Source organism: Ciconia boyciana, chromosome 24, assembly GCF_034638445.1.
Source record: "Ciconia boyciana chromosome 24, ASM3463844v1, whole genome shotgun sequence".
Taxonomy (NCBI): domain Eukaryota; kingdom Metazoa; phylum Chordata; class Aves; order Ciconiiformes; family Ciconiidae; genus Ciconia; species Ciconia boyciana.
This window is the reverse complement of record NC_132957.1, coordinates 5920969-5946445: the sequence shown is the minus strand read 5'-3', so window position 1 is coordinate 5946445 and position 25477 is coordinate 5920969. Positions and strand designations below refer to the sequence as shown.

The 25477-nt window shown below is 68.8% G+C and overlaps 1 protein-coding gene across 1 annotated transcript; it reads left to right on the top strand.

The window, feature by feature from the left end:
* Nucleotides 1–79: 79 nt before the first annotated feature.
* On the top strand, nt 80–24269 carry ARID3A (AT-rich interaction domain 3A). Its single transcript, XM_072845674.1, is given in 10 exon segments — nt 80–201; nt 3202–3883; nt 3886–4189; nt 4855–5170; nt 19795–19867; nt 20921–21104; nt 21298–21545; nt 21881–22177; nt 22266–22355; nt 22584–24269. Coding segments are annotated over 9 exon segments (1860 nt in total). The 5' UTR covers nt 80–201; nt 3202–3768; the 3' UTR covers nt 22817–24269.
* The last annotated feature ends 1208 nt before the right edge of the window (nt 24270–25477 follow it).

Genomic DNA, 25477 nt, shown 5'->3' with positions numbered 1-25477 from the left:
CGTCGCGGGGCGGGGCAGAGCGGGGCGGGGCGGGCGCGGCGAGCCAATGGGGAGAAGGGGCGGGGCGGGGCCGGGCCCTGCCGCCCGCCCGCGGGGAGAGCAGCCGCCGTGCGGGCACCGAGCGCGCCCCGGCCCCGCCGCAGCCCGAGCCCCGGGCGGCCGCGGCTGCTATGTGGCTTCGCGGTGCACGGCCTCCACCGGGTAAGCGGGGACGCGCCGCCACACCGGCCCCGCGGCCGGTACCGGGACCCCCTCGCGGCCGGTACCATGGGTCGGGGTCTCCCCCCGCCGCTCGGGGGCTGGGCGGAACCGGGGCCGGGTACCGGCTGCGGCCCCTGGGCGGGCTGAGAGCCCTGCGGGGGTTGCTGGGCGGGACCGGGGCGCCCTCTCTCCCCGCGGCCGCTTATCGGCCGCTTCCCCCCTCCCCCCGCGGGGCCGGGGCTCCCCCTCCGCGGCCGCTCCCGGCCCGGCCGGCACGGCCCTGCCCGGACCCTCCGTCCCCTGTGGGCGTTACTGGCCCGGCCGGTTAGAGCCCCCCGCGCCCCGCCCCGCCCGGGGGCCCCAACAGGGAGACGGGACGGTGCCGCCGCCGCCCTGTGTCCCCGGCCGGGGCTGCCCCGGGCCCGCGGCCTCCCGGGGCTCCGGCCGGAGGAGGGGGCCGGGGCCGGGCTCCGCGCTGGGCCGGGCGAGAGCTGCTGGCCTGGCCCCGTCCCTCCGTGCCGGGGGCGGCCGTTCCCCCCCGGTTCGCGGAGCCGGCCCTCCCCCCCCCCGGGCCCCGCCGCCCCCGTCCCCGGGTTCAGCCGGAGGCTGTCGGCCCCGACGCCGGGCGAGGCGCAGCCGGTGCCACGTGCCGCGGGGAGCGGGGCCGGGGCCGGGCTCTGCCCCGGGGACGAGCCCCCTGCCCGGCCCGGGGGTCCCTCCCGCGGCTCCCCCGCCCCGGAGAGCCCCGCGGCCCCCCCGGTCAGTGCTGTCCGTCCCCGGGGACGGGCACCAGCCGGGCCCGGGCTCCCCGTCCTCCTCCTCCTCCTCCTCCTCCTCCTCCTTGTCCTCGCTTCAGTCTCTGCGACGCCCTCGGAGTCCCCTCCCGGGTGGTGGCCTGAGCCCAGCCGGGGCTCTGGGGGCAGCGGGCCGGGGGTGTCCGGGGGCGTCCAGCAGCGGCCAGGCCCGGCGTCGGTGGCACAAAGGCCCCGTCCGTCACACCCCCGCCCGCCGCCACGTATTTTTAGCCTGGCGTAGCCGCTGTCGCTCTCGAGCACCTGCCCTGTGGGACGCGGGTGCCGCCACCAGCGCCCAAAATCCCCCGCGCGCTGCACGACACTGCCCGCACGGTGGGGAGGCACGGGGCCCGCGCGGCCCGGAGGGACAAAGGGGCACAGCTCAAGGTCACCGCGGCCGCCAGGCCGGGGCCCCTCTGCGAAGGGACAGTCCCCTGGCTCTGGCTTTGCTGCGCCGCCAGGCTCCGGCTGCGCTTGGGCTTTGCTTCCCCGCAGGGACGTGGCAGCGTGGCCCCGGCACGGCCGCGGCCCAGGGTGCCTGAGGACGCAGCTCCGCTCCCCGCTCTCAGCAGCACCGGTGCTGGCACTGAGTAATTTGGCGACTCGTGGCAAAGCAGAGCCACGGCGGAGCGGGGCCGGAGAAGCACGTGCCTGGGACGAGTCTCGCTCCGGTTTTGCTCGTGGCTCTTGCCGGCGCGGGGGACGGAGTTCAGACGCGGCACGGGACGGCTGCACGGCAGGGAGCGCGGCCATGGCTGGCGAGTGGCCGCCGCTCCGGGGCAGCCCCGTGCGGACAGCCCTGCCTGTGCAGAGAGGGGAGGGTCCCTGCCCCAACGTCTCCCCTCCGCGCAGGCAAGATGGAGATGGCTGGCGTAGGGGAGGGGAAACTGAGGCACGGGCAGAGACTGGGCAGCGCCCGAGCGGCCGACCAGCTCCTGCAGCCCTGGTGCCGGCTCCTCTCGGAGGCGGCAGCAGCGGTTGAGGTGCAGCCGGCAGCCCCGGGCTGTCCGCAGCGGCGGTGCATTCGCTAGTGAGAGCCGAGCTGAGCGCGGCAGGGCTGTGAGCGGATGCGGCCGCCGCTGCAGCGAGGCGCGGGGGAAGCGGCTCCGACTCAGCCGCCCAATCGGCGGCGGCACCGGCCCGTGCTCGAAACGGGTTCCCCTTTCCAGAATTTGCAGGATCACGCCATAGCTGCCGGCTCCCGTGTGCCGCCAGCTGTCCTGCCCCCGTGGCAGGGGCTGCCCGTGTCCCCGGGGAGCGTCCCCAGCCGGCCCCGGATCCGGCCCCGGGTGGGTCCCTGCAAGGGTCCCGGGGTGCGTGCGCTCCACCGGCCCCCGGGGCAGCAGAAACAGGGTGATTGCCCGCGTGAGTCAATGCCCGTACATGGCAGTGCCGCGGCGGCAGCGTGGCGAGCTCCTTCCCTGCCTTCGGCACAGGCGAGGTCATGCCGAAGTTGTTGCCGCCAGAGCCCTGTCCGACCGGGGGCTGCTGGTTGCACTGGGGCTCGGGGGGGCTCCAGGCCGGGGTGCCGGGGGTGTCGGCGGGGGTGAAGCAGAGTTGAGCCGCTCGCAGCCCCACGTCGCCCCGGAGGACCCACCGCCCCCGAGAAGGGGAGAAGTGCGGGGGCGGCCGGCAGCAGCCTGTTTGCCGAGGTTTCGAGGAGCGAGGCTCTGCCTGCCCGTCCCAGGGGAAGCTGCCCTGGAGCCCCGGGGACACGCGGATCCCCCCGCGCTTCGGGACCCCGCTGGGCAAGGGGCCTCTGCCGCGCGGTGCGGACCCTGGTGCCACTCGTGCCCTGGTGCTGGCCTGGCAGCTGCCTGCTCCTGCCATCACGGTGGCCGAGCTCCCCTCGCTCCCCTCGCTCCCCTCGCTCCCCTCGCTCCCCTCGCTCTCGTGCAGCGCGTCCCCGGTGTCCCCGGGTGGGCACGTGCCCCGTCCCCCGTGGGGGACGCGTCGGGCGGCTCTGCCCGCGCCCTCCCTGCGGGTCTGTTATCTGCGGGCGCTGGTATCCCGGTATCCGCTGCCCCTGCAGGGCCAGGCAGGGCTATCGGGTCCGGCAGGCCCCTTCCCCCTCCAGCAGCAGGGCCCGGCCTCCCTATCTCATTAGCTCGAGATTAATGAGGCTCTTGCGCTGTCTTTAACTCCTTCCTGCTCGCCAGCTCCGGCCGGCAGCTCCGCTGACCCTCTCCTCCGCTTCTCCCGGCAGGTTTGCGCCGACGCCTGCCGGAAGCCGAGCCGGCCGAGGACTAGAGACGCCTGGCCCCGAGCGGGGGACGCCGCGCAACCCCGAGGCTGCCGCCCCCCGGAAAGTGCCCGGTCAGCGAGGGAGGGGGCGATGCGCCGGGCTGCCGCCGCTGCCTGTTGAGCCTGCGGAGGTTTCGGTGCCTGCCCGGGGCGCGCTCGGCCGACGGCGGCAGCGCCCCGCTCCTGACGAGCGGCCTCGTGCCTGCGGATCCCGCCGGAGCCCTCGAGCGAAGCAGACGTCGGGGCAAGGCTGAGGGGGGTCGGGGGCACGTCCTTCTGCCCTGACCCGGCGGCGGCGATTCCTGCCCCGACAGCCTGACGGTGCTGCGGACGCTCCGCCGCCCTCGCCCCCCCCGGGCCCCGGCAGCCCCCTCGCAGGGCTGCCCCCCCCGGCGCTGCCCAGCCTTGGCCTCCAGCCCCGCTGGAGCGCGGCAGCGTGCCGGGCGCTGCCCCCCGCGCCTCCCGGGCGTTGCCCCCCGGGGGCCTCGCCCCCCGCCCCCCCGGGGACCCACCGCCCGCCGGCCGAGCCATGAAGCTGCAGGCGGTGATGGAGAACCTGCAGCGGCAGCAGCGCGCGCGGCTGCAGCAGGCGCTGGAAGCGCGGCAGCAGGAGCAGCAGCAGCAGCAGCGCTCCACGCCGCCCCCGCGCAGCCCCCGGCCCCGGGGCAGACCCCCGCCAGCACCCCAGCCCGGGCCCGCGGCCAGGATCCGGCCCCGGCGCCCTCGGAGGAAGGAGCGGAGCCCGAGAGCGCGCACATCCAGCGGGCACAGATGGCCGCCCTGGCCGCCATGCGGGCAGCGGCCGCTGGCCTCAGCCACTCGTCCAGCCCGGGGCTGTCAGATGAGAGCCAGGCCTCCGAGGAGGAGGAGGAGGAGGAGGAGGACCGTGGCGAGGAGGAGGATGGCGGGTACCAGCAGGAGATGGGCTCTGAGGAGGACGAGGAGGATCTGTGAGTATACGCTAGCACAGACTAGCAGCTCTTACGGGTTCGGGGAAGGAGCAGGGACACGGTCTGGCCCCGGTGGGTTTTGGCACGGCCAGTTGGGGACGCAGGCTTCCCTTTGGCAGGGGCAGTGGTGGAGGCTGCCGGGGGGCCGCCTGCACCGTGGCGGGCGGCCGGGTTCGTTGGGACATTGCGTCGTTGGGACGTCCTGGAGCAGGAGGCACTGAGAGCTGCAGCTCGGCTCCGGCAGCCGTGATTCCTCGTGCCGGGCTGGTGTGGGGCGACGTTTCGTCTCTGCCCAGGGAGCCACGTGGGGCTGAGACAGAGGATCCTGGTCTGGCTTTAAATTATGCAGGACCCTCGCAGCCGCCTCCTCTCAGCCCACGTCCTCTCCAGGGCAGGGAACGGGGCTCGGAGCCATCTGGCAGAGGCCCGCTCGCCGCCGGAGCTGCTGTCTTGGGATGCCGGCGGCCGGCAGCGCCGCACGGGGCTGCCATCCGCCGACGGGGTGCGCCGGGGCTTTGCCAGGTTCCCCGTGTGCCGGGTGGGTGCTCCCAGCCCCGTGGCTGTGGGTGCCCGTGGGGTGGGCAGGCAGGGGAGAGGGATCGGCTTCGGGGACCCAGCCCCCTGCCTAGCATGGGACCAAATTTCTCCTCTGCCCCCTGCTCTAGGAAGAGCAAGTGGGATGAAGACGACTTTGAAGAAGACCTGGGCGAAGAGGAGGAGGAAGAGGAAGAAGAGGAGGAAGAGGAAGACTATGAGGAGGATGAAGACGTGGGAGAGGAAGGGCTCAGCTCGTCAGAGGCGGTGCGGGTGGGTGCGGGATCCCTGCTGCTCCGCAAGCCCCCGGCACCCCAGCGCTACCGGGGCGAGCCACAGCGGCTGCCGGGCGGGCAGGAGCGGCTCCCCTCCGGACTGGGCCACGCGCAGCCCCCGCCGCCGGCGCCCGACCACGGCGACTGGACCTACGAGGAGCAGTTCAAGCAAGTAGGTGCCCGCCGAGACGCGTATACCCCCCCGTGCCCGTCCCTTCCCTGCTCCTCGGCTCTGCCGCGCGTCCCTGCGTCCTCGAGAGCCGCGGTGAGATGCCTCTGGTGGTGCTGCCTCCGGCTGTGTTCTTCTCAGATCGAGCTGCTGCTAAGAAAGCGTGGGATTTTTCCGGGGTTTTAGCGCTTGGGCTCAGCCTCGCCCCCTCCCTTGTCACTTTGGTTGGTGGCTCTGGTGGGATCCTGTGTCCCGGTGGGCACCGTGGCCTGGCCCTGGCGCAGGTGGACGGTGCGGTGGTGTTTGCCGCGGGGACCTGGGAGGATTCTTGCTGAAAATGCTGGAAAAAAACACCCCAAACTTGCAAATCTGAATGGGACTCCTGGTTTTCCTCTTCTCTACCCTCCCCAAGCTGTTTTTGGTGGGGACCAGGCTTACCTCCCCATCACCATCACCGCAGAGGTGATGCCCGGCAGGACGGCTCCGGCCCCACGGATGCTTGGGGGCAGAGCTGCCCCCCCTGCTGCCACCAAAATGCGATTGAAGAGTGAAACGGGGGAACAAGTACCCCGGCTGCCCCCTCCACCACCTTCCCGGTGCCGGCTGAGCCGGGCTGGCAGGAGGCAGGCACGCTCCCACTCTCTCCCGGCGCTGGAGCTCGCTGCGCCCCGCTTTCAGCTAATAGAAGGAAATGTGCTGCGAGCTGGGGCTCCCCGGGGGCTGCTCGGTGCCTTTGATGTGTGTGTTTAAATACATCTGAGTTTAGGGGTGGGGGAAGGGACGGGAGCCAACAGCAGCAGATGGGACCCAGATGGAGCGGCCGGGGCACGGTGGCCTTTCGGGAGGGATGCGACGGACCCTGCCCCTGCCCCTTCGGGGCAGGGGCAGGGTCCGTCGCATCCCTCCCGAAAGGGGGAAGGGGCTGCCGGGATCTGCTGGCACATCTGGACGCGGGCAGCCTCACATCAGGGCTGGTGGAGGAAGCACAAGCGAGCACGGAGCGTGCGGCCGCCCTCCCTGTTGCGTTCCTGCCCGGCTGCGGGGAAAGAGGCGTGCTTCTGCGCCGCGCGTCCCTCGTGCCGCTGCACCCACGCTGCTTCTTCTTCTTGCGGTTTCTCTCTTTTGTGCTTCCTGCCGTCGGGGACTGAGGGACTGGGGACGTGATCTCGTATCTGTGAAAAGGCTTTTTTCGATACCGCAGCTGTGGTCTTCCTGTTTGTCACCGGGTTGGTGCTGTACTGGACCCGTGCACCCGCTCCCGGCACCCGGCAATCGCTCCCAGCCCTCGGGATCCAACGGGAAAATCTGGGGCTGGCTGCAGGACCCGTGCCGCGCTGCCGCGGGGGCGCGTAGATGTGCCATGGACTGTACCGTAGTCTCCGCCGAGTCCCCCGCCGCAGCGCTCGGGGACACCGGCCCGAGTCCCAGCGCATCCTCTGCCCCCTCCCCATCTCTTCCCCCTAAGCCGTGCCGGGGAAAGGGGCCGAGCTGCCCCTCTCCCTCCCTTTCTCTTCCCAGCGGAAAGCTTCCCGGGGTCGGCAGGGAGTTAATCGTGGAAGCAGCCGGAGGGGGGAGGAAAGCGGCTGCCACCGCTGTGCCGTGGGCGGAGGAGAAGAGGCGAAGCGCCCAGCCGGGAGAGGCTTTCCCCGGCACGTCAGCCCGCCAGCGCGCCGGCGCTCGGATCGCGGCCGCTGGACCCGGGCCAGGGGGTTGCTCGGCGCGGCGTTGGCCGGGAGATCCTCCTGGCCGCCCTCCAGTGCGTGCCGCCGAGCGCCCCAGCCCCAGCCCAGCTGGCGCAGCCGGGCCAGCGCAGCCTGGGAAGGAGCAGCAGGAATGTAAACACCGAGTGCCGGCGTGGGGTGGCCGCCGTGGCTCCGGCGCTGCTTGGCCGGGGATGCTTCACCCCTTCCCTGCCCCTGCTCCCACTGCTGCCATCCCTTTGCCGGGGCGGAGGCGCATCGGGGGGGAAATCCCGGCAGCACCGGGGTGCTGGCGCACCGTGGCCTGATCCCCCTGTGCAGGAGAGCCGGCGGGGACGCGGTGCCGCAAACGTGGTCGTGCTGGCGCTGGGCCTTCCCGCTGCAGCGGGGAAATGCTGCTCAAGGAAGGGGCTGTTTCGGGGTTCCTCTTTTTTTGCAGATGAGCTGCTGGGAGCACCTCTGCTCCCCACAAGGCTGCGGGGAGTGCGCAGCCTCCTGCGCGCGTCGGCTGAGCCGGGGCCCCCCGGCACCTCCCAGGGACAAGCTGCGGCTTCGTGGGCTCGGTTTGGGGGTGGCGGGTGACTCCGATTTCTTTCTCCCCGCCTCCAAGCAGGCTCGGGCCCCCCAAGGCAGCTCAGGGCTGGTGGTCCGGCCCCCTCCACCTCTGGGGCTCTCCAGGTCTCCCTGCGGCTGCGGTTCGGGTTCAGCTCCGGATGTGCTGGTGTCGGCCTCCCTGGCCCGGCTCTCTCCGTGCTCGAGGACGCGGTGCTGGCTGGGCGCTGCCGCCGTCCGAGTCCCCGTGCCCATCTCCACACCGAAACGCCGGGTGCTCCGTGCGTGCCGGGGGGCTGTCCCTGTCCTCCACCGCGGGGTTTTATTGACCCATCTGGGACAGATTCCCACAAACCGGGGCTTGGCCGGGTTGAGCCGCAGGGGGCCCGGGGGGGGGGGGAGGAGGAGGAGGAGGAGGGGGCCTGGTTCAGGGAGGAGGAAGAGGAGGGCGTGAGGAAGAGTTATGGAGGCTAGGGATCCGGCACGTGGCACCTCCCCGTCCCCGGGGACGGCTACCGCGTAGGCAGAGGTCAGCTCGGCAGCTGACCCGGGGCGCTGCCTGCGCGGGCAGCAGAACAAAGGAGCCCCCGGCGTGGCGGGGGGCTTGGGGGGCTGCGGCTGCCGAGGGCGCGATAGCTTCTTGGGGGCAAAAGGGGCATTTTTGGGGCGGGAGGAGGCTCCCCGTGGGGAATGGCCGTCATGTCGTCCTCGTGCGCCGGCCGGCAGCGAGGGCAGGCTCGCTTTCGTTTTGATCTTGCGCCTTTTGTAGCCCCGCCGGGGGCGGAGGGGTCCGGTGGGATGTCGGCACGTTGCCCCGTGCTGCCGCCGTGCCGGGCTATGTGGCCGGGCCAGGGCCGCGTTAGCTCCTGTTTGGGTTTGGGGTTGTCTCTAACCTCACCCCAGAAGGCACAACGGGTCCCTGGGGGACCGGGGCGATGCCAGCGTGTCCAGGCTGCCGGCCTGGAGCAGGGCTCAGCTGTGGGGGTCTCAGCTGGCCGTGGGCTGTGCCACGGGGGGCTGGGGGTGACCCCGGCATCCGTCCCTCAGGGCACCGCGGCCGGGTGCCGGAGTTCGCGCCGTGGGCGTTTGCCGTCGTGCCGCCGCTCCGGAGGGTGATGCTCGCAGGGGGAGCCGGGCTTTGATGAGCTGCCAGAGCGTGAGCGGCTCAGCCAACCCCTGCCAAAAATCCGGCGCCGCTGCTGCGTGCCGCCACAAACTGCTGCGTAATGCCTGGCCGGCGAGCTGCTGCCGTTGGCGTGGGGCTGCCGGGGAAAAACCTGCTTTGATGTCTGCGCCCCAGCCCCGGCGGGCGAGCGGGGGGGGCTCTGCTGCTGCTCCGTGGAGAACCCCCCTCCTGACCTTTCTGTTTCGTTACCGCTATTACTGCGCCCTACTAATACCGGGAGCGTGAGTCCTGGGCGCAGCGGCAGCCCACGGGGCCGGAGTTTCCTGCCTCTGCCTTTTTTGGAGTTTCCTGCGCTGCCTGTGACAGGCAGCGGCTGCCTGTGCTCCCCCGGGTGCCTGCACCCCGGCACCCCGGCACCGCGTCCCGCGGGAGGGCGGCTGCGGCGTGGGGGGGTCTGACCCCCGGTGCTCCCTCCGCTCCGCCTGGCTGCAGCAGCCGCTGGGCTCCCTTCGGGGTGCCCCATTTGGGGTGCCCCATTTGGGGTGCCCCAGGCTGACGCTTAACCCCCTGTCTCTGCCCCTGCTGGCTGGAAGCGTCGGAGGCTTTAAGAAGCCGACGTGGTGCCGGGGGGAGGCTGTGCCGGCGGTGGGGTGCCGGCGGTGGGGTGGCAGTGCTTTTGGGGGGTGGGAGGTTTCTGAAGCTGTCCCAAATGGGGACATCTGAACCACGCTGGTGGCACGTGGAGGGCGAAAACCTCAGCCCTTATCTTTTGCCAAGTAGCGCTCCCCTGAGATACGGCATTTCAAAGTGCAACGGTTAGGGAAAAAAAAAAAAAGCCGAAAGCAACTCTGCAACCTTGGCGGGTGGCACGCTGGGTGCAGTGGGGGCAAAACCAGACACCCCCACCCGCCCTGCTGCTCCCAGGCTTGGGGACCAGCCGGGGCCGCGCACGTGGTGGGGCCACGGTGGCTCCCGGGAAGATGAAGCTGGGATTGTCCTAGGGGAACCACGCGAGGGGCTGAGGAAAAGCCCATTTCTCCTCCGGAGCCCTGGGGCTCAGAGCCCCGTGCAGAAACCCGGGGCTCCGGTTAAGGGGGGGATCCATCCCCTCTGCCCCCACGGGCAGCAGAGCCCCTGGTGTAGGGCCCTGAACCCCTTTCTCCTGAGGATTATTTTTATTTAAAAAGCCCAAAGCTGGCCGGGGGAGCGGGGCCGGGAGCGGGGGCCCTGCAGCCTCTTAGCGAGGGCGGGAGGGTCCATTTACTTTCTTTAAAATATTGATTAGAGCTTTATTGCATTAGCCAGCCGAGCGGATGAGCCGCCCCCGGGGAGGGTGAGGGGGCCCCTGCGCAGGGAAAGGGGCACCCGAGTGTCGTCGCCTGGCCAGGGGCTGCCGTCCCCCCACCCCAGAGGCGGTTTTGCTCCGGCCGGTGCCGCGGCACGGCAGGGGCACAGATAAAGGGGAGTGCCCTGGGCCCCCCGGCTGGACGCTTCTGCGCCGGGACGAGGCGATTGCGGCGCCCGGCCGGGCCGGCGGCAGATAACGGAGGCGAGGAGGGGACTGGAGCGGGACGGGGTGCCGGGGGCCGCGGTGCAGTCGCAGGTGGACCCGTGCCGGGAGAAGGGCCACGTCCTCCCCCGCGACCCCGGCGCAGCCTGTCTCGCCCCGTGCTGCCGTCCAGCTCGCTGAAGGGTGTTCCTGGCCAGGGATCCAGCCCGGTAATCGGCTCACGGTGCTCAGGGAGCATTCCCGGAGCTGTAATCCTGCCGGATCCCCAGCCGGGGGTCAGGGACTTCTCCTCGGCGAGAGCAGCTTAGCTGCCGAGTGCCCCCCCAGCCTGATGCCTGGGTGCCCGCACAGCCGGCTCGGCCTGCGGGTGCCGGTCCCAGCATCCGGGGTCTGCGTGAGGCCGTTTGTCCCAACGAGACCCGGGATAATTAACGAGGTGGGGGACAGGGGATGCGTCCCTCCTGCCCTGGGTGCCCGGCCAGCGCCTTCGCCCGGCTGATTTTGTTTGCTCCTGGGTGGACCTGGGCATCGCTGCTGGTGTCCCCCTGAGAGCCCCTGGCCCCGCCGGAGCACCGGGCCCCCGGGCTGATTCAAGGGCTGCAGAGGAGGCGGCCACCTCCCAGCTCCGGCACAGCTGAACTAACAGGAATGAGGGTTTATTTAAAAGAAGAAAAAAAAAAAAAAAAAAGAGCAGAGAGGAGAGCAGGTCCTTTGTCAGCAAAGCAAACAGCCGCCCGGCAGCGGAGCGGTTGGGCAAGGGTGCAGCATTGCTCCATCACCCTATTTCTGGCCCAAACCACAGGAGAAATGGCAGACGGTCCTGGGGCCCGGCCGGACGTGCCGCAATCGGGGGCCGGGGCAAGGGGCGGGTGGCGGTTCGGGGACAGGGGGAGCCCCCCGCTTTCCCCTGGGCACGTCCCTGACAGCACACCTGCCTGCGCTGCCCGCTCTGCCCGGGCGGCCGCCCACCGGATTCTGAGCCTGCCGGGGCAGCCGGATTGGGGGGGTCGGGGCGCAGCTCCCGGCGTGGCTCCTGACCCGCTCCCCGACCCTTCCACTCAGTCACTTAATCTGCCTGTGCCCCCGCTCCGGACGGAGCTGGCGATAATCCGCCCCGTGCTGGGGCTGCGGGGCCAGGGCTCTGCTCCCCATGCAGGGGCAGGCGTGCCGGTCCCCGCTCCTCGTGTGTACCGTGGGGAGGGGACGACCCTGTCACCGGTGTCGGTGGTCCTGCGGGAAAGGGCTTCCTTGTCCCCCCCCGAGCACCCCTCTGCCCGCGGCCACTGTGGAGACCCCCGCTCAGGCAGCAGCGCCTGCTTTCGGAGACCCAAACACCCGCGATACGCTGCCCTGTGCTGCCGCCCGCGCTGGTGCTGCGGTGGGACGGGGTCAGGCAGCAGTTTTGCCGCAGCCAGCGTTGCTCCCGTGCTGCGTCAGGGCCACGGCAAAGGAGCCGTGGCAGCGTCCCCCGCCGCCTCCCTCCCCTCCGTGGGTCGTCGGCAGCGCGAGGAAGCAGCAAGGTTTTGGCGGTGCCGGAGCAGCTCTGCGGTGATGGTTCCCAGGGCTGATGGCCCGCAGCTGGCTGCCTGTCAAAACCATCTGTGGCTGCTGGACCTCTTCCAGCTCCCACGGGCAGGGCCAGGGCGCGCGGGGCCGGCGGGACCCCCCCCCCCGGGACCCCACCGCAGCGGGGACCGCTGGCGGGGTCGGCGGAGCGGCCGTCCCACGGGTGGACTGAGGTGCGGGACCTCGCATTTCAGGAACAGATTTGCAATTAGACAAATCCCCGGTCGGGCGGTGGAAGCCCCGGGTGACTCATCTGCTCTGGCTTACAGCGATCCCCTTTCTAAGGCGATCATTTACATATGGTGGAATTTAAACCTTGGCTCGCCTGCAAGGGCCAACGAAGCTGTTGCTCCTGCCCCCACGCCCGGGTCGGGTCCTCGCCCGGGGGTCTCGACCTGCCGGCCCTGTTGGGTGTCACCCTGGGCAGGTCTGGGGGCACACAGGGAGGGACAACCCGAGGCGGGGGCCCGCTGGGTGCCCCAAGGGTTTGCACCGCTTTTCTGTTAGGAAAAGCTTTGCTGCTCTGGCCGTGGTTTCCCCGGGTCCGTGCCACAGGGCTCCGGCTCGGCTGCCCACCCGGGGTCCGCCCGGCCGGCGGCAGGGAGCCGCGCCGGCAGCGTGCGAGCCAGGCGCTGGGTGTTGCTCCCTGGGACGAGCTTTCTCAACACAGCCTGACTCCACTGAATTAATATTTGCACAAGGTCCGGTGCGATAGCGAGCATGTGTCAAGGGCATGCACCGGCACGCACACGCAAGGGCCGGGAGAGCCGCCGATGCCGGGCTGACTCCCATCCGCCTGCCCTGGCCAGCGGCTCTCAGCTTGGCGGGGGGCAGCAGCTGCCCTGTCCCCCCGCCGCTCGGCAGTGGCCTCTCGGCAGCCCGTGCCACACGTCGGCATTCAGACGCTGAACCGGTTTTTGTTTTAGCCGGAGCCCGGCAAGCTGCCGCCCAGCAGGTCCCTCTGAAACCGTCGTCTGAAATGCAGTTGCAGCAGGATTCGCTTCCTCCTCTGCGGGAAGGGGAAAAACGGCAACAGCGCAGCCTCCTGGGAGCCAGCATCGCTCTGGGCCCGGCAGCGCGCTGCACCAGCACGGCTCCGGTGCGTGGACGTGGATCCACACGGAGCATCCCGGCGGCTGCCAGCTAGCCGGGCGGGCACAGCCCCGCGGCGTGGCGGGGAGGGTGGCTGACAGCGTGCGGACAATGGGGGGTCAGGGAGGTTAAACGGCGACTAATTCGCCCATTCAACGTCCCCCTCCGCAGCGTGGTGACAGCGCTGACACCAGCCTGCGTCCCCCTGCGTCGTCCGTACGGCTGCTCCTGCCAGCCTGGCTGGGGAGACGGTGGGGCCGGGCGTGGGGGCTGCGCCGGACCCCCATCCTGCCGGGGGCTTGGTTTGGGATGGGGGCCTGCAGTGCTGTGGGCTCCCGCTCGTCCCTGTCCCCTGCCCTGCATCCGGCGGGGTGGCTCCCACGGGACCACGGCCAGGATGCGGCTGCAGCGTGGCTCGGGGGGTTTGCAGGTGCTGGTGGGAGCCCAGGTGGTCTGGGGACCCCCGGCCCTTTGGGGCGATGGCTGGGGACTGGGATTGGGCTCGTCCCTGTGCCGCAGGAGCGCCCATGGATCTGCCACCCGCCGGGTCCCGCAGCCCCCAGCCCGAGGAGGGGGCACCGGCGGGGAGAGGCACCTGCTGCAGGGCTGCGTCCTGGGCCGGGCGGTGCCGACCCGCAGAAGGGACAATGCTGGGAACCGGTGGGAACAATAGTGCCGGCGGGAAGCGTGGCGGTGAGGGCCCAGCGCTCCCCGGCCCCTTCCCCGGCTCCCCCCGCAGAAGCGGCCCCCTGCTCCGGGCGGCCCCGGCCGCGCTCAGGCGGCAGGAATCCCGCCGGGCCGGTCAGTGGACTCGGCCGCCGGCGGCAGGAGCTGGCCCCGTCCCGTCCCATGCGGGCGAGGCTCCCGGCAGCACCGTCCCATCATCCCCAGCCGGCCTCGGAGCTGGCGAGCGAGGTGGTGGGGGGCCGCCCCTGGGGATTTTGGGGAGGGGGTGCACGCCCCTGCCCCCTGGCAGCCCCTTCCCGGGGGGAGGGCATGCTTTGGGGGGGTTCGCAGGGATTAGGGATGGGGACGGCGAGAGGTGACCCGTCCCTAAGCCGAGCGCTTTATCTGTGGCGGGATCTGTGCCGGGGCTGGAATCTCCCTTTGCCGGGAGGGATCAGCCCCAGCAAACCCGATACCGGCGGGGGCCGAGCCGGCGCTGCCCCCCACTCACCGCGACGGCCCTGCCTGGGGAAGGGGGCTGTGCGGACCCCAGCCCGGAGAAGGGGCTGCACGGCCTCGGGCAGCCCCAGCCCTGACTCAGCCACCATCTTACAGGAAACCACCTCACCAGTGTCACCCGAAACACTTCATTTCAGGGCTCGTCGCCAGCCCTTCGCTCCCGTTTTTACAAATTACTTTCTTCTTCTGAATAAGTGCCCCCTTCCGCGGCTGCGGGTCCTGGCTTGGGTGTGCCGGGGGCCGGGGGGCTGCGTGCGCCGGCTGGGAGCAGGACGGGAAACACCACCCGCGTGTTTATTCTTCGTTAAATAACTCGTTAGCGTGCGCGGTCTCTCCCCCTCCCGGCATCGGCCCTCGGCTGACAGTGGGACAAAGGGACGCGTCCCTGGGGGCCGCTCGCAGGAAGGAAGGAAGAAAAGAAAGAGGGAGAGAAGGAGCCCCGCTCCCGTCACGCCGCCCGGGCTGGAATCGATCGGAGAGGACGTTTGCCCTGCTACCTGCCGCAGGCGCCTCACCGGGGTGGGCTCTCCCTTGCGGCCGCCTTTGTTGTATTTTTTCCCTAAATACAGAAAATCGGGCCTTTTCAGCCCCTGCGAGGCCGTCAGCCCCCCTGGAGGAGTCACCAGCCCCCCCGGCCCTGCGCTGTGGCCTTTGGGGGTCTGTCCCCCCAGCTCACGGTGTGCACGTCCCAAACTGGTTTCGAAGAGAAGGGAGGAAAGCCGGGAGTGCCGAGACTTCCTGGCGATGGAAAAGAAACTTGAAAATTATTCCCCGAGGCTTGAAAACCCGGAACCGAGCCGTGGGGGGGGTTAACTCGGATGCAGGACGCTGGCTCAGGACGCTGGGACACGGACTCCTCCGCAGACCCAGCCCCGCACGCCCCTGCTCTCTGTGACTCCTGGTCCCTGTGACTCCTGGTGGGGTGGGCACAGGGGCTCCTGCCGATGGGGAGACTCGCCCGGCTCCAGCATAAGCCCCGGCATTACCGGGGCTGGGCTCTCGGAGCCTCGTTAAATGGCGCTTCCCCTCCCTGCTTTAATTGCGCTCTTCGCCCCCAGCTCTGGGGGTGTTCGCAGGGGAGCGGTGGGCTGCTCGGGAGGGGGGTGTTATCTCGGTCCCGCCCGGCAGACCCCCGGCACGCACCGCTCCCGTGCCGAGGGCTCTCTCCTGCATTCCTGGCATTGCCGAGGGGCCGCCTCCCCGCCAGCCCTTTGAAAGCCAACGGGTTGGGATTTTCCCGTAATCTGGTTTGAAACGTTAATCCGGTCATCCACACCAAACGCCGGGCCGGCATCCTGCCGGGGCGCTGGGGTGCGGGGTCAGCGCCACCCACCCGCCCGCCGCCTTCCTAATTCCTCCTCCACTTAATTATATATCTGCTGGCAACGGCCATCTGGCACCTCGTCCTCAGCCGGCCGCAAGGACGGAGGGCTGGGGCCGATGGGGGTTGCACTGGCGGCGAGGCGGGTCGGGCACCACGGCGTGGAGCCAGCCGTGCCGGTGGCACCGGGCGTTTGCCCTGTGCTGGGTGAGCACTGGGAGCGCCGGCTGCACGGGGCCGGATCCCCCAGCCCGGGGGCTCTTGGGGAGGTGGGGGGCATCTCCTGTCCCCTCGACCGGGCTGGGGTCGGCCGTGCCGCGGCATCCCCTGGCACCGCGCTCTCACCGTGGGGACTCAGCAGGGCAGCGCGGCCGGGCGGCCTCCCCACGGTAAGAGGATATTCTCAGGGCAGCTGCGTTACAGATTAAGTCATTTCCACCTCCCTGCGGCCTCCCTAATTATGAAATGTAAATCTATTGAGTCAGCAGCGGCAGGGCGGCCTCTCCCCGCGGCTCGCTGCCCAGCAGCCGGCGTTACCTTTGCACCGAGCCTCACCGCCTCCGCCCGCGCTTCCCCGACAAGGAACCGCGCTTTGTGCTGAGCAGAAGCCGTGCTTGAGCATGGCGGGTGGGGCATCGGCACCAGCCAGGGGATCAGCACCTGCTGATTTCAGTCCGGTGGTGCCAGCGGCAGCCGGTCCGTGCCGAGGCCGGCTGCATGCTCGGTTTCGCACGCTGCTGAAATGAGAACGTTTCTGTTCCTCAATTTTTATTTTGAGATGCAATATCTAAGCTTTCCTATGATGCCCGTGCTGCCTTTCAGTGTTTGCGGGCTGCACGGCTCCTCTGCCACGTCCTCGCCAGCGCGGGAGCGCCGCGGGCTGCCAGCGAGTCGTCCCAGCAAACGCGGGACGCTGTCAACGCAAGGAAATCCTGCAAGGGGCTGCTGGACGTCGCTCGTCTCGGCCCCCTTCCACGTCTCTGCCTGTGCCCGGGGGGGGAGGGGGGACGGGGACAGCTCGGCGGATGCCGCTCGGTCACGCAGCGCCCGTCGCGGTGCAGGCAGGGCACGTCCCGGCCACGGCGGGGCACGTCCTTGCTTCACGGCGCTGCTGGCCAAGCTCCCCGGGAAGCTGCCCTCACGCCGGCGGTTCTGCTGGCATCGGCAGAGCCGGACAAGGGTCCAGGGAGGCTCCTGGGAGCGCAGCTGGGGAAGCGCCTGGCACAGGGGAGCCCTGGCCCGGCCGAGCCCGTCTCCCCGCTCCAGGGTGGTGGTGGCCGGTGAGCAGCAGCCGAGCGCAGCGGAGCTGTCGAAATCTCGCCAGTAACCACAAGCGGCAGCTTGCAAAATGTCCTTTGCCTGGCAGCCCCGGCTGGGTGTGCCGGCAGGGCCTCGAGGGTGCCGAGCAGGAACGGGGCTCCCTCTGCTCGCCGGCCCTGGTGACCCCCCTGTGGCTTCATCCTGGCCAGGGCCAGGGCCAGGGAGAGTGGCCAGGGCTGGTGGAGTTCGGCATGGGACCACCGGCATTGGCGGGCAGTGGGGGGGCGCATGGAAAGACGGCACATGGGGCAGCCACCCGCCGTCTGCTGCTAATCCCTGCGGCCCGGCCGGCACACGCTTTCCTCAGCTGACGGTTAATTTTCTTTCATCCTCTTAAATGTGTCCGTTCCCCTTGGGACGGAGCCCGGGGGGGCTCACGGCCGGGGGGGTCGCGGCAGTAAAGGAACCGGTGCGTTCGTCCCTTCCCAAACGCAGCCGCAGCTCCCCCCTGCAGCCGGGGGAGAGCGGCTTTATTTAAGAGCTGGCTTTATAAAAATTGAATGAACCGATGTTTTCATAAACGGCTAATCAATTTTTAGAGCTCTGCAGGTTAATAGGTTGCTCGTGACCCCCTCGTGCTGCGCTGGGCGCTGCGCTGGGACGGCTCCACGTCCAGTGCGACGCAGTCGTGCCGTGCCCCGCTGCGATTCGGGACCCCAGGCCCTGGGGACGGGGGAAGCCCTGCCGGTGCCGGGGGCACGGCCCGTGCTGCCAGCACGTCAGGTTTTTCACATTCTCGTTTCTCCCGAGCAGGAGGGCGATGGTTTTCCAGCCCCCCCTCCCCTCTGCTGTGCCACGGCACTTCTCCCTCCCTAGGTTTGTATTTAATCCCCTGGTCGGGCTGGTGCCGCCCCGTGGGCTGGGGGTCCCCGTGGTGCTGGAGGTCCCCATGGTGCTGGGGGTCCCCATGGTGCTGGGGGTCCCCACGGTGCTGGGGCGCAGCATCTCTGCCGCGGTGCCGGTGCTGGGAGGCTGCAGCCTCTGCCCCAGGTCCTGCTGCGCAGGCAGGGCTGTCGCCCCGTTAGTGGGGTTAATGGGGCGCGGGGGGTTTAGGCTTGGGGTGAACCGGGGGGGGCGGTCAGGGGTGCCACGGGCCATGGAGCCACAGGCTCGAGCGCAGCCCCGTGGGTGGCGGGGGGCTCAGCACCCCACAGGATCGTGCCGTGGCGGCGGGCACCAGGGAAGCCCTTTCTCCGCCTGCAGCTTTCGGAGCCTCTCGAGGAAACGGTGGAGGCTGGATTGGCGCCAGCCCAACATCCCTCGGCCGGTCGGGAGCAGCCTGCGTGGCTCAGCCCGAAAAACCACGGCGGTGCCTGCTGCGCCACGTCCTGCCCCTGCCCCTGCCCCGCCGGGGGAAACCGCTCTGCTCCCTCTGTGCCGCGGTCCCTCCAGGCTCCCCCTGCGCACGCACCCCTCGCTGGGGCGGGAGGGCGGCTTGGAGGAGTCTGGGCAAGCGGTGGCGGCTCCTGCCCCTTCCCGGGGGGTTTGCCGGGGGCCGGGAGAGCCTTGCCAGGCTTCCAGGGGTTTATGGCTTCCCTGCAGCGCCCTGCCCCTCTTATCGCACGGCCCCACTGATCCCTCTCATCGGTGCCGGTGGGCAAGTTCAGCCCTGCGGGGTCCGGATCCTCCCTGGGGGGCCGTGGCTCGCACCCCTTGCTCACAGCCGGGGCAATGGCCACCCCGCGGGTCCCGGTGCTGCCGGGGTGCTGTGCCGGGCGTGCCCGCGGGACGAGCAGGCGTATCGGTGACCCGGTTAACGTGCTGATGTGCCGCCGCGTGCTTGGCGGCCCCGCGGTGCGTGCCTGGTGAGTTACGTGGTAATATTTATAGTCCCCTCCTGGCTGCCGTGGCCGCAGCTCCGCTGGCAGTTGTTCAAAGTTGTCATTGAGAAAAGCGGGAGCCGCTCAGCACCGAGGGGCCGGGGGCGGCGGGGACAGGACGAGGGCTGCGGCGTCCATCCCCACGGCGTCTGGGCAGCGCCAGCCCCACACAGCCCCTGCACTGACAGCCCTCCTGGGGGGCAAGGATTACCCGCCAGCCACCGCCTGCAGGCAGAAACCGCGCTGGGCTTTGGCTGCCAGCACCGGGGAGAGGCAGAGCCGGCGTGGCGTGCCTGCCTGCCTGCATGCCGGGGCGCTCAGGCCAGCAGATCCTGCTGCCATAAATCAGGCAGGAATGTGCCGGGCTGTCGGGCGCGGGGTGGGGTCCCGACAAAAGCTGCCCCAGCAGAACCGGGTGCTCGAGGCGCGGCTGTGTCGGAAGCCTTGCCTGGGTCTGCCTGCCCCGGCTCAGAAAGACGTGTCCCGGCTGTGCAGCGCAGCGCGGTGCGGTTCACCCTGCCAGGTTTGCTCCGGCAGTCGTGCCTTGAGCAGTGCGGTGGCTTCGGGGGGAGATGCTCTTGCAGGAGGAGAGGCTGCCAGCCCCATGGCCACTGCCCGGTGGGCACGAAGCCTCGCCGGGACAGCCTGTGCTCAGTGCCAGCCTCGCCAGGCAGAGGGGAAGAGGCTCTGCCGGGCAGCACAGCAGCCAGTGGCGTGCCACTGCCGGGAGGGCATCCTGCGACCAGGTCCAGCTCAGCACCCTCCTCGCCTCGTCATGACCCTCGTTTGCCAGGGCCGTACCCCCAAGGACCCCCTTTGAGCACACCGCAGCAGGCACGAGCTCGCACCATGGCACACGAGCTTGTGCCGTGGCACAGGAGCTCGCCCCATGGCACACAAGCTTGCACGGTGGCACATGAGCTCACCGGCTCCTGGCGCTGGCTCCCTTGGGCGCTGCAGGTGCGGTGCGGAGGAGGGACCACACCAAAGCGTTGCTCCACTCTGTGCTGAGCACACGGTGGATGCTAAAAATAACCAGAATCGGTGTTCCCGGGAGGAGCCGGGGGCCGATCGCGGCGCTTGCGGCGTGGGAGCCCCTCCGGCCCGCGGGTGAGGCGTGGGGCAGCGCTGCGATTTTGGCACCGGCGTTTTGGGGCTGAGCTCCGAGCGGGGCAGGCGGGGGATGGCACCGCCGTCCCAGGGCTTCTGCCGGGGCATTGCCGCAGGTCAGTCCCCAGCCGCAGGGACCCTCAGGATCCCGTGGCCCCGTGCAGGGACCCCCGCTGAGCCGAACGGTGAGCCGAACAGCTCAGGCCGGCGGGCACGAACCCCAGGGACGCTGCTTCGGGAGGGTCGGGGCCCTCCGGGAGGCGGGGGGCAGCGGGGGGCACAGGTGAGGGGTTTTTCTGAGCGTTTCTCTCCTCTCGTTGTGCAGCTGTACGAGCTGGATGGCGACCCCAGGAGGAAGGAGTTCCTGGACGACCTCTTCAGCTTCATGCAGAAGCGAGGTGAGCCCCCCCCCCGTGCGCCTGCCCCGCTCCCCCCCTGCCCTCCTGGGGCCGGGGGCTCATTTCCTCGCCCCTCGTTGCAACCCCGAGGTCACCGCTCCGGCCGCGCCGCCGGTTAATTTTTAACCTCTTTGCGCAGCGGGGTCAAACCTGCTGGGCTGGATCCTGCGCCGGCGCCTGCGGCCCCCCCTCGCCCGGCCCCGCTCCCCGTGCCCATCGCATCCGGGACCCGCGGCCCCTTCCCCGCAGGGTCCGGCCCCTCCTGGGCGCGTTGCCCCCGGCTTTGCCTCCCCCCGCTGTCCTTTCCCCAGGTTATTGCCAAGGGGGAAGCCCCCCGCTGCCTTCTCGCTCCGCCCGGGCTGGCTGGGGTGGGTGCCGGGGGGCCGAGGGGGCGGAAAGGGCTGAAAGCCAAGCGTTCCCCCGGCTGAGGGTCTGGTTCCTGCGTGGAAAACAGCGCTGGAAATGCTGACGCATCGCTGCCTTCAGCCTTTTGTCAGGCAGGCGCTGGGGGAAGCACGTGTGCGGCGCGGGGGGGCCGGGGAGCCGCTGGCCCGGCAATGCCGAAGCCGGCTGCGCCCGCCGGGGTCCTCCCTGAGCCCCCTCGCCTGCCGGTGCCAGGAGGGCAGAGACCCCCGGGAGGGAGGAGGCACTGCGGCCCCTTCCCCGTCGCCGCAGGGGTGACCCCCGGTGCGTGCGCGGCCCCCGGCTCGGCGGGACCCTCGCGACCGGGAAGCGCCGCCGCCGTTATAAATAACTCGTGTTGCCGGGTGCCGCTGACCTCAGCCTGAGAAACCGTGCTCAGCCCCGTTTCGGGGGCTGTGGCTGAAAACGGCGAGTTTCTGTTTCCTTTGTGTGTGGGGCTGATGCTCGGCAAGGTGGCAGCGAGGCGGGGGGTCCCGAGGGGGAAGGGAGATGGTGGCAGGGAAGGGAGGAGCAGGAGCCCCCCGGCCCCCGCGCTACCTCGCGGGGGGTCTCACCGGCTTCCCCCCCCGTTTGCCACGGGGGTGAGAAAGCAGCAGCCCAGACCCGCTCTCTCCTCCCCCCGCTCCCCAGGGACCCCCGTCAACCGGATCCCCATCATGGCCAAGCAGGTGCTGGACCTGTACATGCTGTACACGCTGGTGACGGAGAAGGGCGGCCTGGTGGAGGTGATCAACAAGAAGCTGTGGCGGGAGATCACCAAGGGGCTGAACCTGCCCACCTCCATCACCAGCGCTGCCTTCACCCTGCGCACCCAGTGAGCGGCGGGGGCTCGGCGCGGTGGGGGGGGGCGAATCCTCTGGCAGGCTCGGCGCTTCCCCTGCTCCCTCTGCCCTGCGCGGGATGATGGGGACGGGGACGGGGACGGGGGGGAGGGAGCGGGCAGCACGTGGGCAGGGGGTGACCAGCCGCCACGTCACCATCCCCGTCCCCGTCCCTTCCGCCGGCAGGTACATGAAGTACCTGTACCCCTATGAATGTGAGAAGCGAGGGCTGAGCAACCCCAACGAGCTGCAGGCGGCCATCGACAGCAACCGGCGGGAGGGCCGCCGGCAGGGCTTCGGCAGCTCCCTCTTCACCTACTCGCCCGGCGGCACCCACGGCCTTCTCTCCTCCCCCAAGCTGCCGGTGCCGGCGCTGGGGCTGGCCTCCGCCACCAACGGCGGGTCCATCGCTCCCGTCCAGAAGATCAAGAAAGGTAACGGCTGCCGCGGGGTCCGGGCCGCGGGCTGAGCCCCCTCCCGGCACCGGGGACGCAGGCCCAGAAGGGGCAGAGCTGGGTGCCGCAGGCTGGGGGTCACGCTCCCGGCCCCCCGCCGGGCTCTGGGCACCGGGGCTGTGTCAGGGACCCCGACTCCGGTCGCCCGGGTCTGGCTCCCCTCGGAGGGGCGGGAGGCGCTGGGCAGCCCCCGGCATGGACACGAGGCACGGAGGGGCCCCGAGCCAGCGTGCCGTGGCTGGGGACGCCCCGGGGCGGCGGCACCCGTCTGTCCCTGTCCCCCGCGTCCCTGACCGCCCGCTCTGCCCCTGCAGAGGAGGACTCCCCCATCCCCATCTCCATGCCCAGCCGGCTCCCCGTCTCGCTGGCCGGCCACCCCGTGGTGGCAGCCCAGGCGGCTGCGGTGCAGGTGGCGGCGGCCGCCCAAGCCGCGGCGCTGGAGCAGCTGCGGGAGAAGCTGGAGTCGGGGGAGCCCCCGGAGAAGAAAATGGCGCTGGTGACGGACGAGCAGCAGCGGCTGATGCAGCGGGCGCTGCAGCAGAACCTCCTGGCCATGACGGCCCAGCTGCCCATGAGCATCCGCATCAACAGCCAGGGCACCCGCTCGCCAGGTTAGTGCCGGCCCCGGCCCCCCGCCCCGGCAGAGCCGCCGCGGCCCCTGGTCCCGGCGGGGTCCGTAACCCGGCTCTCCCCCAGCAGAGAACCGCCAGGACTCCGCCGCCGGCCTGAGCAGCAACGGCACCAACAGCATCAGCATGTCGGTTGAGATCAACGGTATCGTCTACACAGGTGAGGGACGGGCAGCGGCGTGAGGGGCTCCCCCCGGCACCGGCGCGGGCCGGGGGCTACTTGACCTCCGCCGTGCCCGGCAGCCCCCGCTGCCGCCGCCGCTGCCGCGCACCACCCGGCTTCGCTCCTGCTGGCGTTCGCCCTGTCTTCGGCTGCGGACGCGGTGCGGGCGGGCAGCGTTGGCACGGCCGTGCCGCCTCCCGGCTCAGCCCCCCACTCTCTCCCCAGGTGTGCTGTTCGCCCAGACGCCCGGCCCTTCCTCCTCCTCTTCCTCCTCCTCCTCCTCACTCCCCTCCTCTGCCTACGGCAAAGGCAACGGCGGCGGCGGCGGCGGCGGGGGCCGGAGCAGCGGCAGCGGTGGTGGCGGCGGGGTGGGGAGCAGCGGTGGCGGCGTCCCCCCCACGGCCCCGGCCGGGCTGGCCGTGCCCCCCAGCTCTACCTCCAACAACACTTCGCCTTAACGCCCCCGGCCCCGGCCCCCTCGCCAACGCTGCGGCCGCGGCGGGGGGACAGAGCTCGCCCCGGCAGCCCTCGCCCGGCAGCGGTCGGGGCACGGGGGGACGGGGTCTCACCGGGGTCTGGCCGGGCTCTGCCCCTGTTCTCGTCTTGGTTGGGTTTTCCTTTGCGAGGAGAAAAGCTTTAGCCCGGGGGTTTTGCCGGAGCCGCCGGCTGCCCCGCTGCGCCGCGCCGGTCCGGGACTGTTTACCTCACTCACATCACACTTTGCACTGTACATTTATTATTATTATTATTATTATTTTTTAACTCGTGTTACCTCCAGACAGACGCACGGACGCCTGCCGACGCGAGCTTTAGTGAAACCCCCCGGCACTCTCTAAAGGAAAAAAAGATAAAAAAAAAATTGGAAATCGGGAGATATTTTATTCATTTAGATCCTTTTCCCTCCCCCTTTATTTTCAGAACTACACTCACTATATGGGATTTTAAGAGGTTGTTGTTTGATTGTTTTGTTGTAAATAGCTTCTATTTTATTCTCTAAAAAGAAAAGAAGAGAAAAGAATCGAACTTTAACATACAAATGATATATATTAGTGTTCATCAGGGAAACAGGAGCTTGGAAACCACGTAACCTCCTTTCTCCTCGCCTCTCGTTGCTGTCGGTGGCCGGGTCCAGCTCTGCTCCTTCCCCGGGGAGCCCCACGGGCGCCCCGAGACCTCGGGGTTTGACGGGGCCGGGGGGACCGGGGGTCCCGTCCCAGCTGGGCTGTGCCGGCAGCGGGCAGAGCTGGCAGCCCCCGGCGCGGGCAGCCCCCGGCGCAGGCAGCCTGCCTGTACCCCCCAGCCTCCAGTTTCCCCAGTCTCTGCGCCGGGGCTGGGGCTGGAGGTCTGCGCCCGCCTTTGGGGATGCCGTGGGGGGGGCACGCTGCCAGTCCTGCTGCCAGTCCTGCTGCCTGTCCTGCTGCCTGTACCGCTGCCTGTCCTGCTGCCCATCCCGCCTGGCCGGCACATCCTTGGGAACCCGCTGCTTTCAGGCTGTTGCTTTATTTTCTCAGCGGAGAAAATCGAGCCAAAAGCCATTGCCCCCCCCCCCCCAAACCCCCAACCCACGCCGGGGAGGGGGTCCGGCATTAAACCGCAGCGGCAATCCAGGCTTTACCGCGGAGCCGATTTGCTCAGCGAAGGCAGGATGCTCCCCCCTGCATCCCACCCACCATCCCCACGGGGTCGGGGGGGAAAGCGGGGCCAAAAGCCAGGCAAATCTTTATTTTTATCCCCCCCCCCCATCATAATCCTACTGTGCAAAGCCAATTTGGGCATCTTTTCCTCCAAAAATAAGCAGCTTGGTGAGAGCAGGATCCGGGCGGTGTACGGGGGGGGGTTCTAGAGGGGACCGGCATAAAATATCCAATTTAGCAATGGGATGCAGGAGCTCGTATCCATGATGGGGATGCTCGGGGGGCTGCGGGATGCTCCGGAGGTCCCGAAGGACGCAGAGCGTCCTTCGGGACCTCCGGAGCATCCCGCAGCCCCAAGGATTTATTTTAAGCATCGTTATCTCTCCAGCCGGCCAGCTTTCAGTTTTTTGCAATTTTTTTAGCCTTTTTTTGTGCCCCCACCCCGCCCGCGAAACGTTCGCCCACATCTGCGTGAGACACAATCGCGACCCGATACCGAAACACCCCCTGCCCCCCAAACTCGGTATCTCAATTCCTCAGGTTTCGACCTCGAGCACAGGGTTTTTTTTTTCCCCCTTCCCCGGGTGCCCTTGGGGGGGGGGGGGGGGCGGTGTCCGTGCTGGTGGGACCCCCCCCACACCCCCCCTTTTTTTTTTTAGCTTGGGGAAGCGGTGATCTCAGGGGATTTGGGGTTTTTCCAGCCTTTTTTTTTTTTTTTCAGCCTTTTTTCCCCCCTCTCCAGAGCTGGAAATGCCCCTTGGTGGCTCCGTGGACCCCGTCCCCTGGGGGGGGTCCGGGGGGGCTCCGTCCGGCTCCTGCTGCTGTTAGGATCCAGCCCAGCTCCCCGCAAGGAGAAATCCCGGGGGGGGGTTTCTCGTGCCCAGGGTGGGCGTTAGATTTTCTTAGTGAGTTTTTGCATTTGTACAGTCACTGTTTTGGGTTGGTTGTTTTTTTTTTTTTAATTATTTTTATTTCCCCCCCCTTCTTCTTCCCTCCTCCCCCCCCTTTTTTTTTTCGAGAGCGTATTACCTTCCACTTTATTTTTCTTTTTGCATATCGATTTAAAAAAAAAAAAAAAAAAAAAAAAGCCTAAATCAGTTTCTCTGGGGTTTGGAAAGAAAAAAGGAACGGACACAGCTGCAGACGCATTTACCCAGCGTGCATATCTTAACTCAGGTAAAAAACGAAAAAGAAAAAAAAACACAAAAGACAAAAAAAAGAAAAAGAATAAAAACCACATTCTACCTCTGAGAGCGGCGGCCTCGGGCACACCCGGGCCCCCGGTGAAATATTTCAGTTTTGCAAACATTCAGGTATTGAAACTTTTGATTATTAAAAAAAAGATAAAATAAAATAAAAACACTGAAAGTTTACATTTTATAATAACATTATTATACAGATTGTATTTAAACTTCAGAATATTTAAGACAATTGTAACCCTGTAAAGTTGATGAAATATTAAAAAAAAAAAAAAAAGTTGTGTTG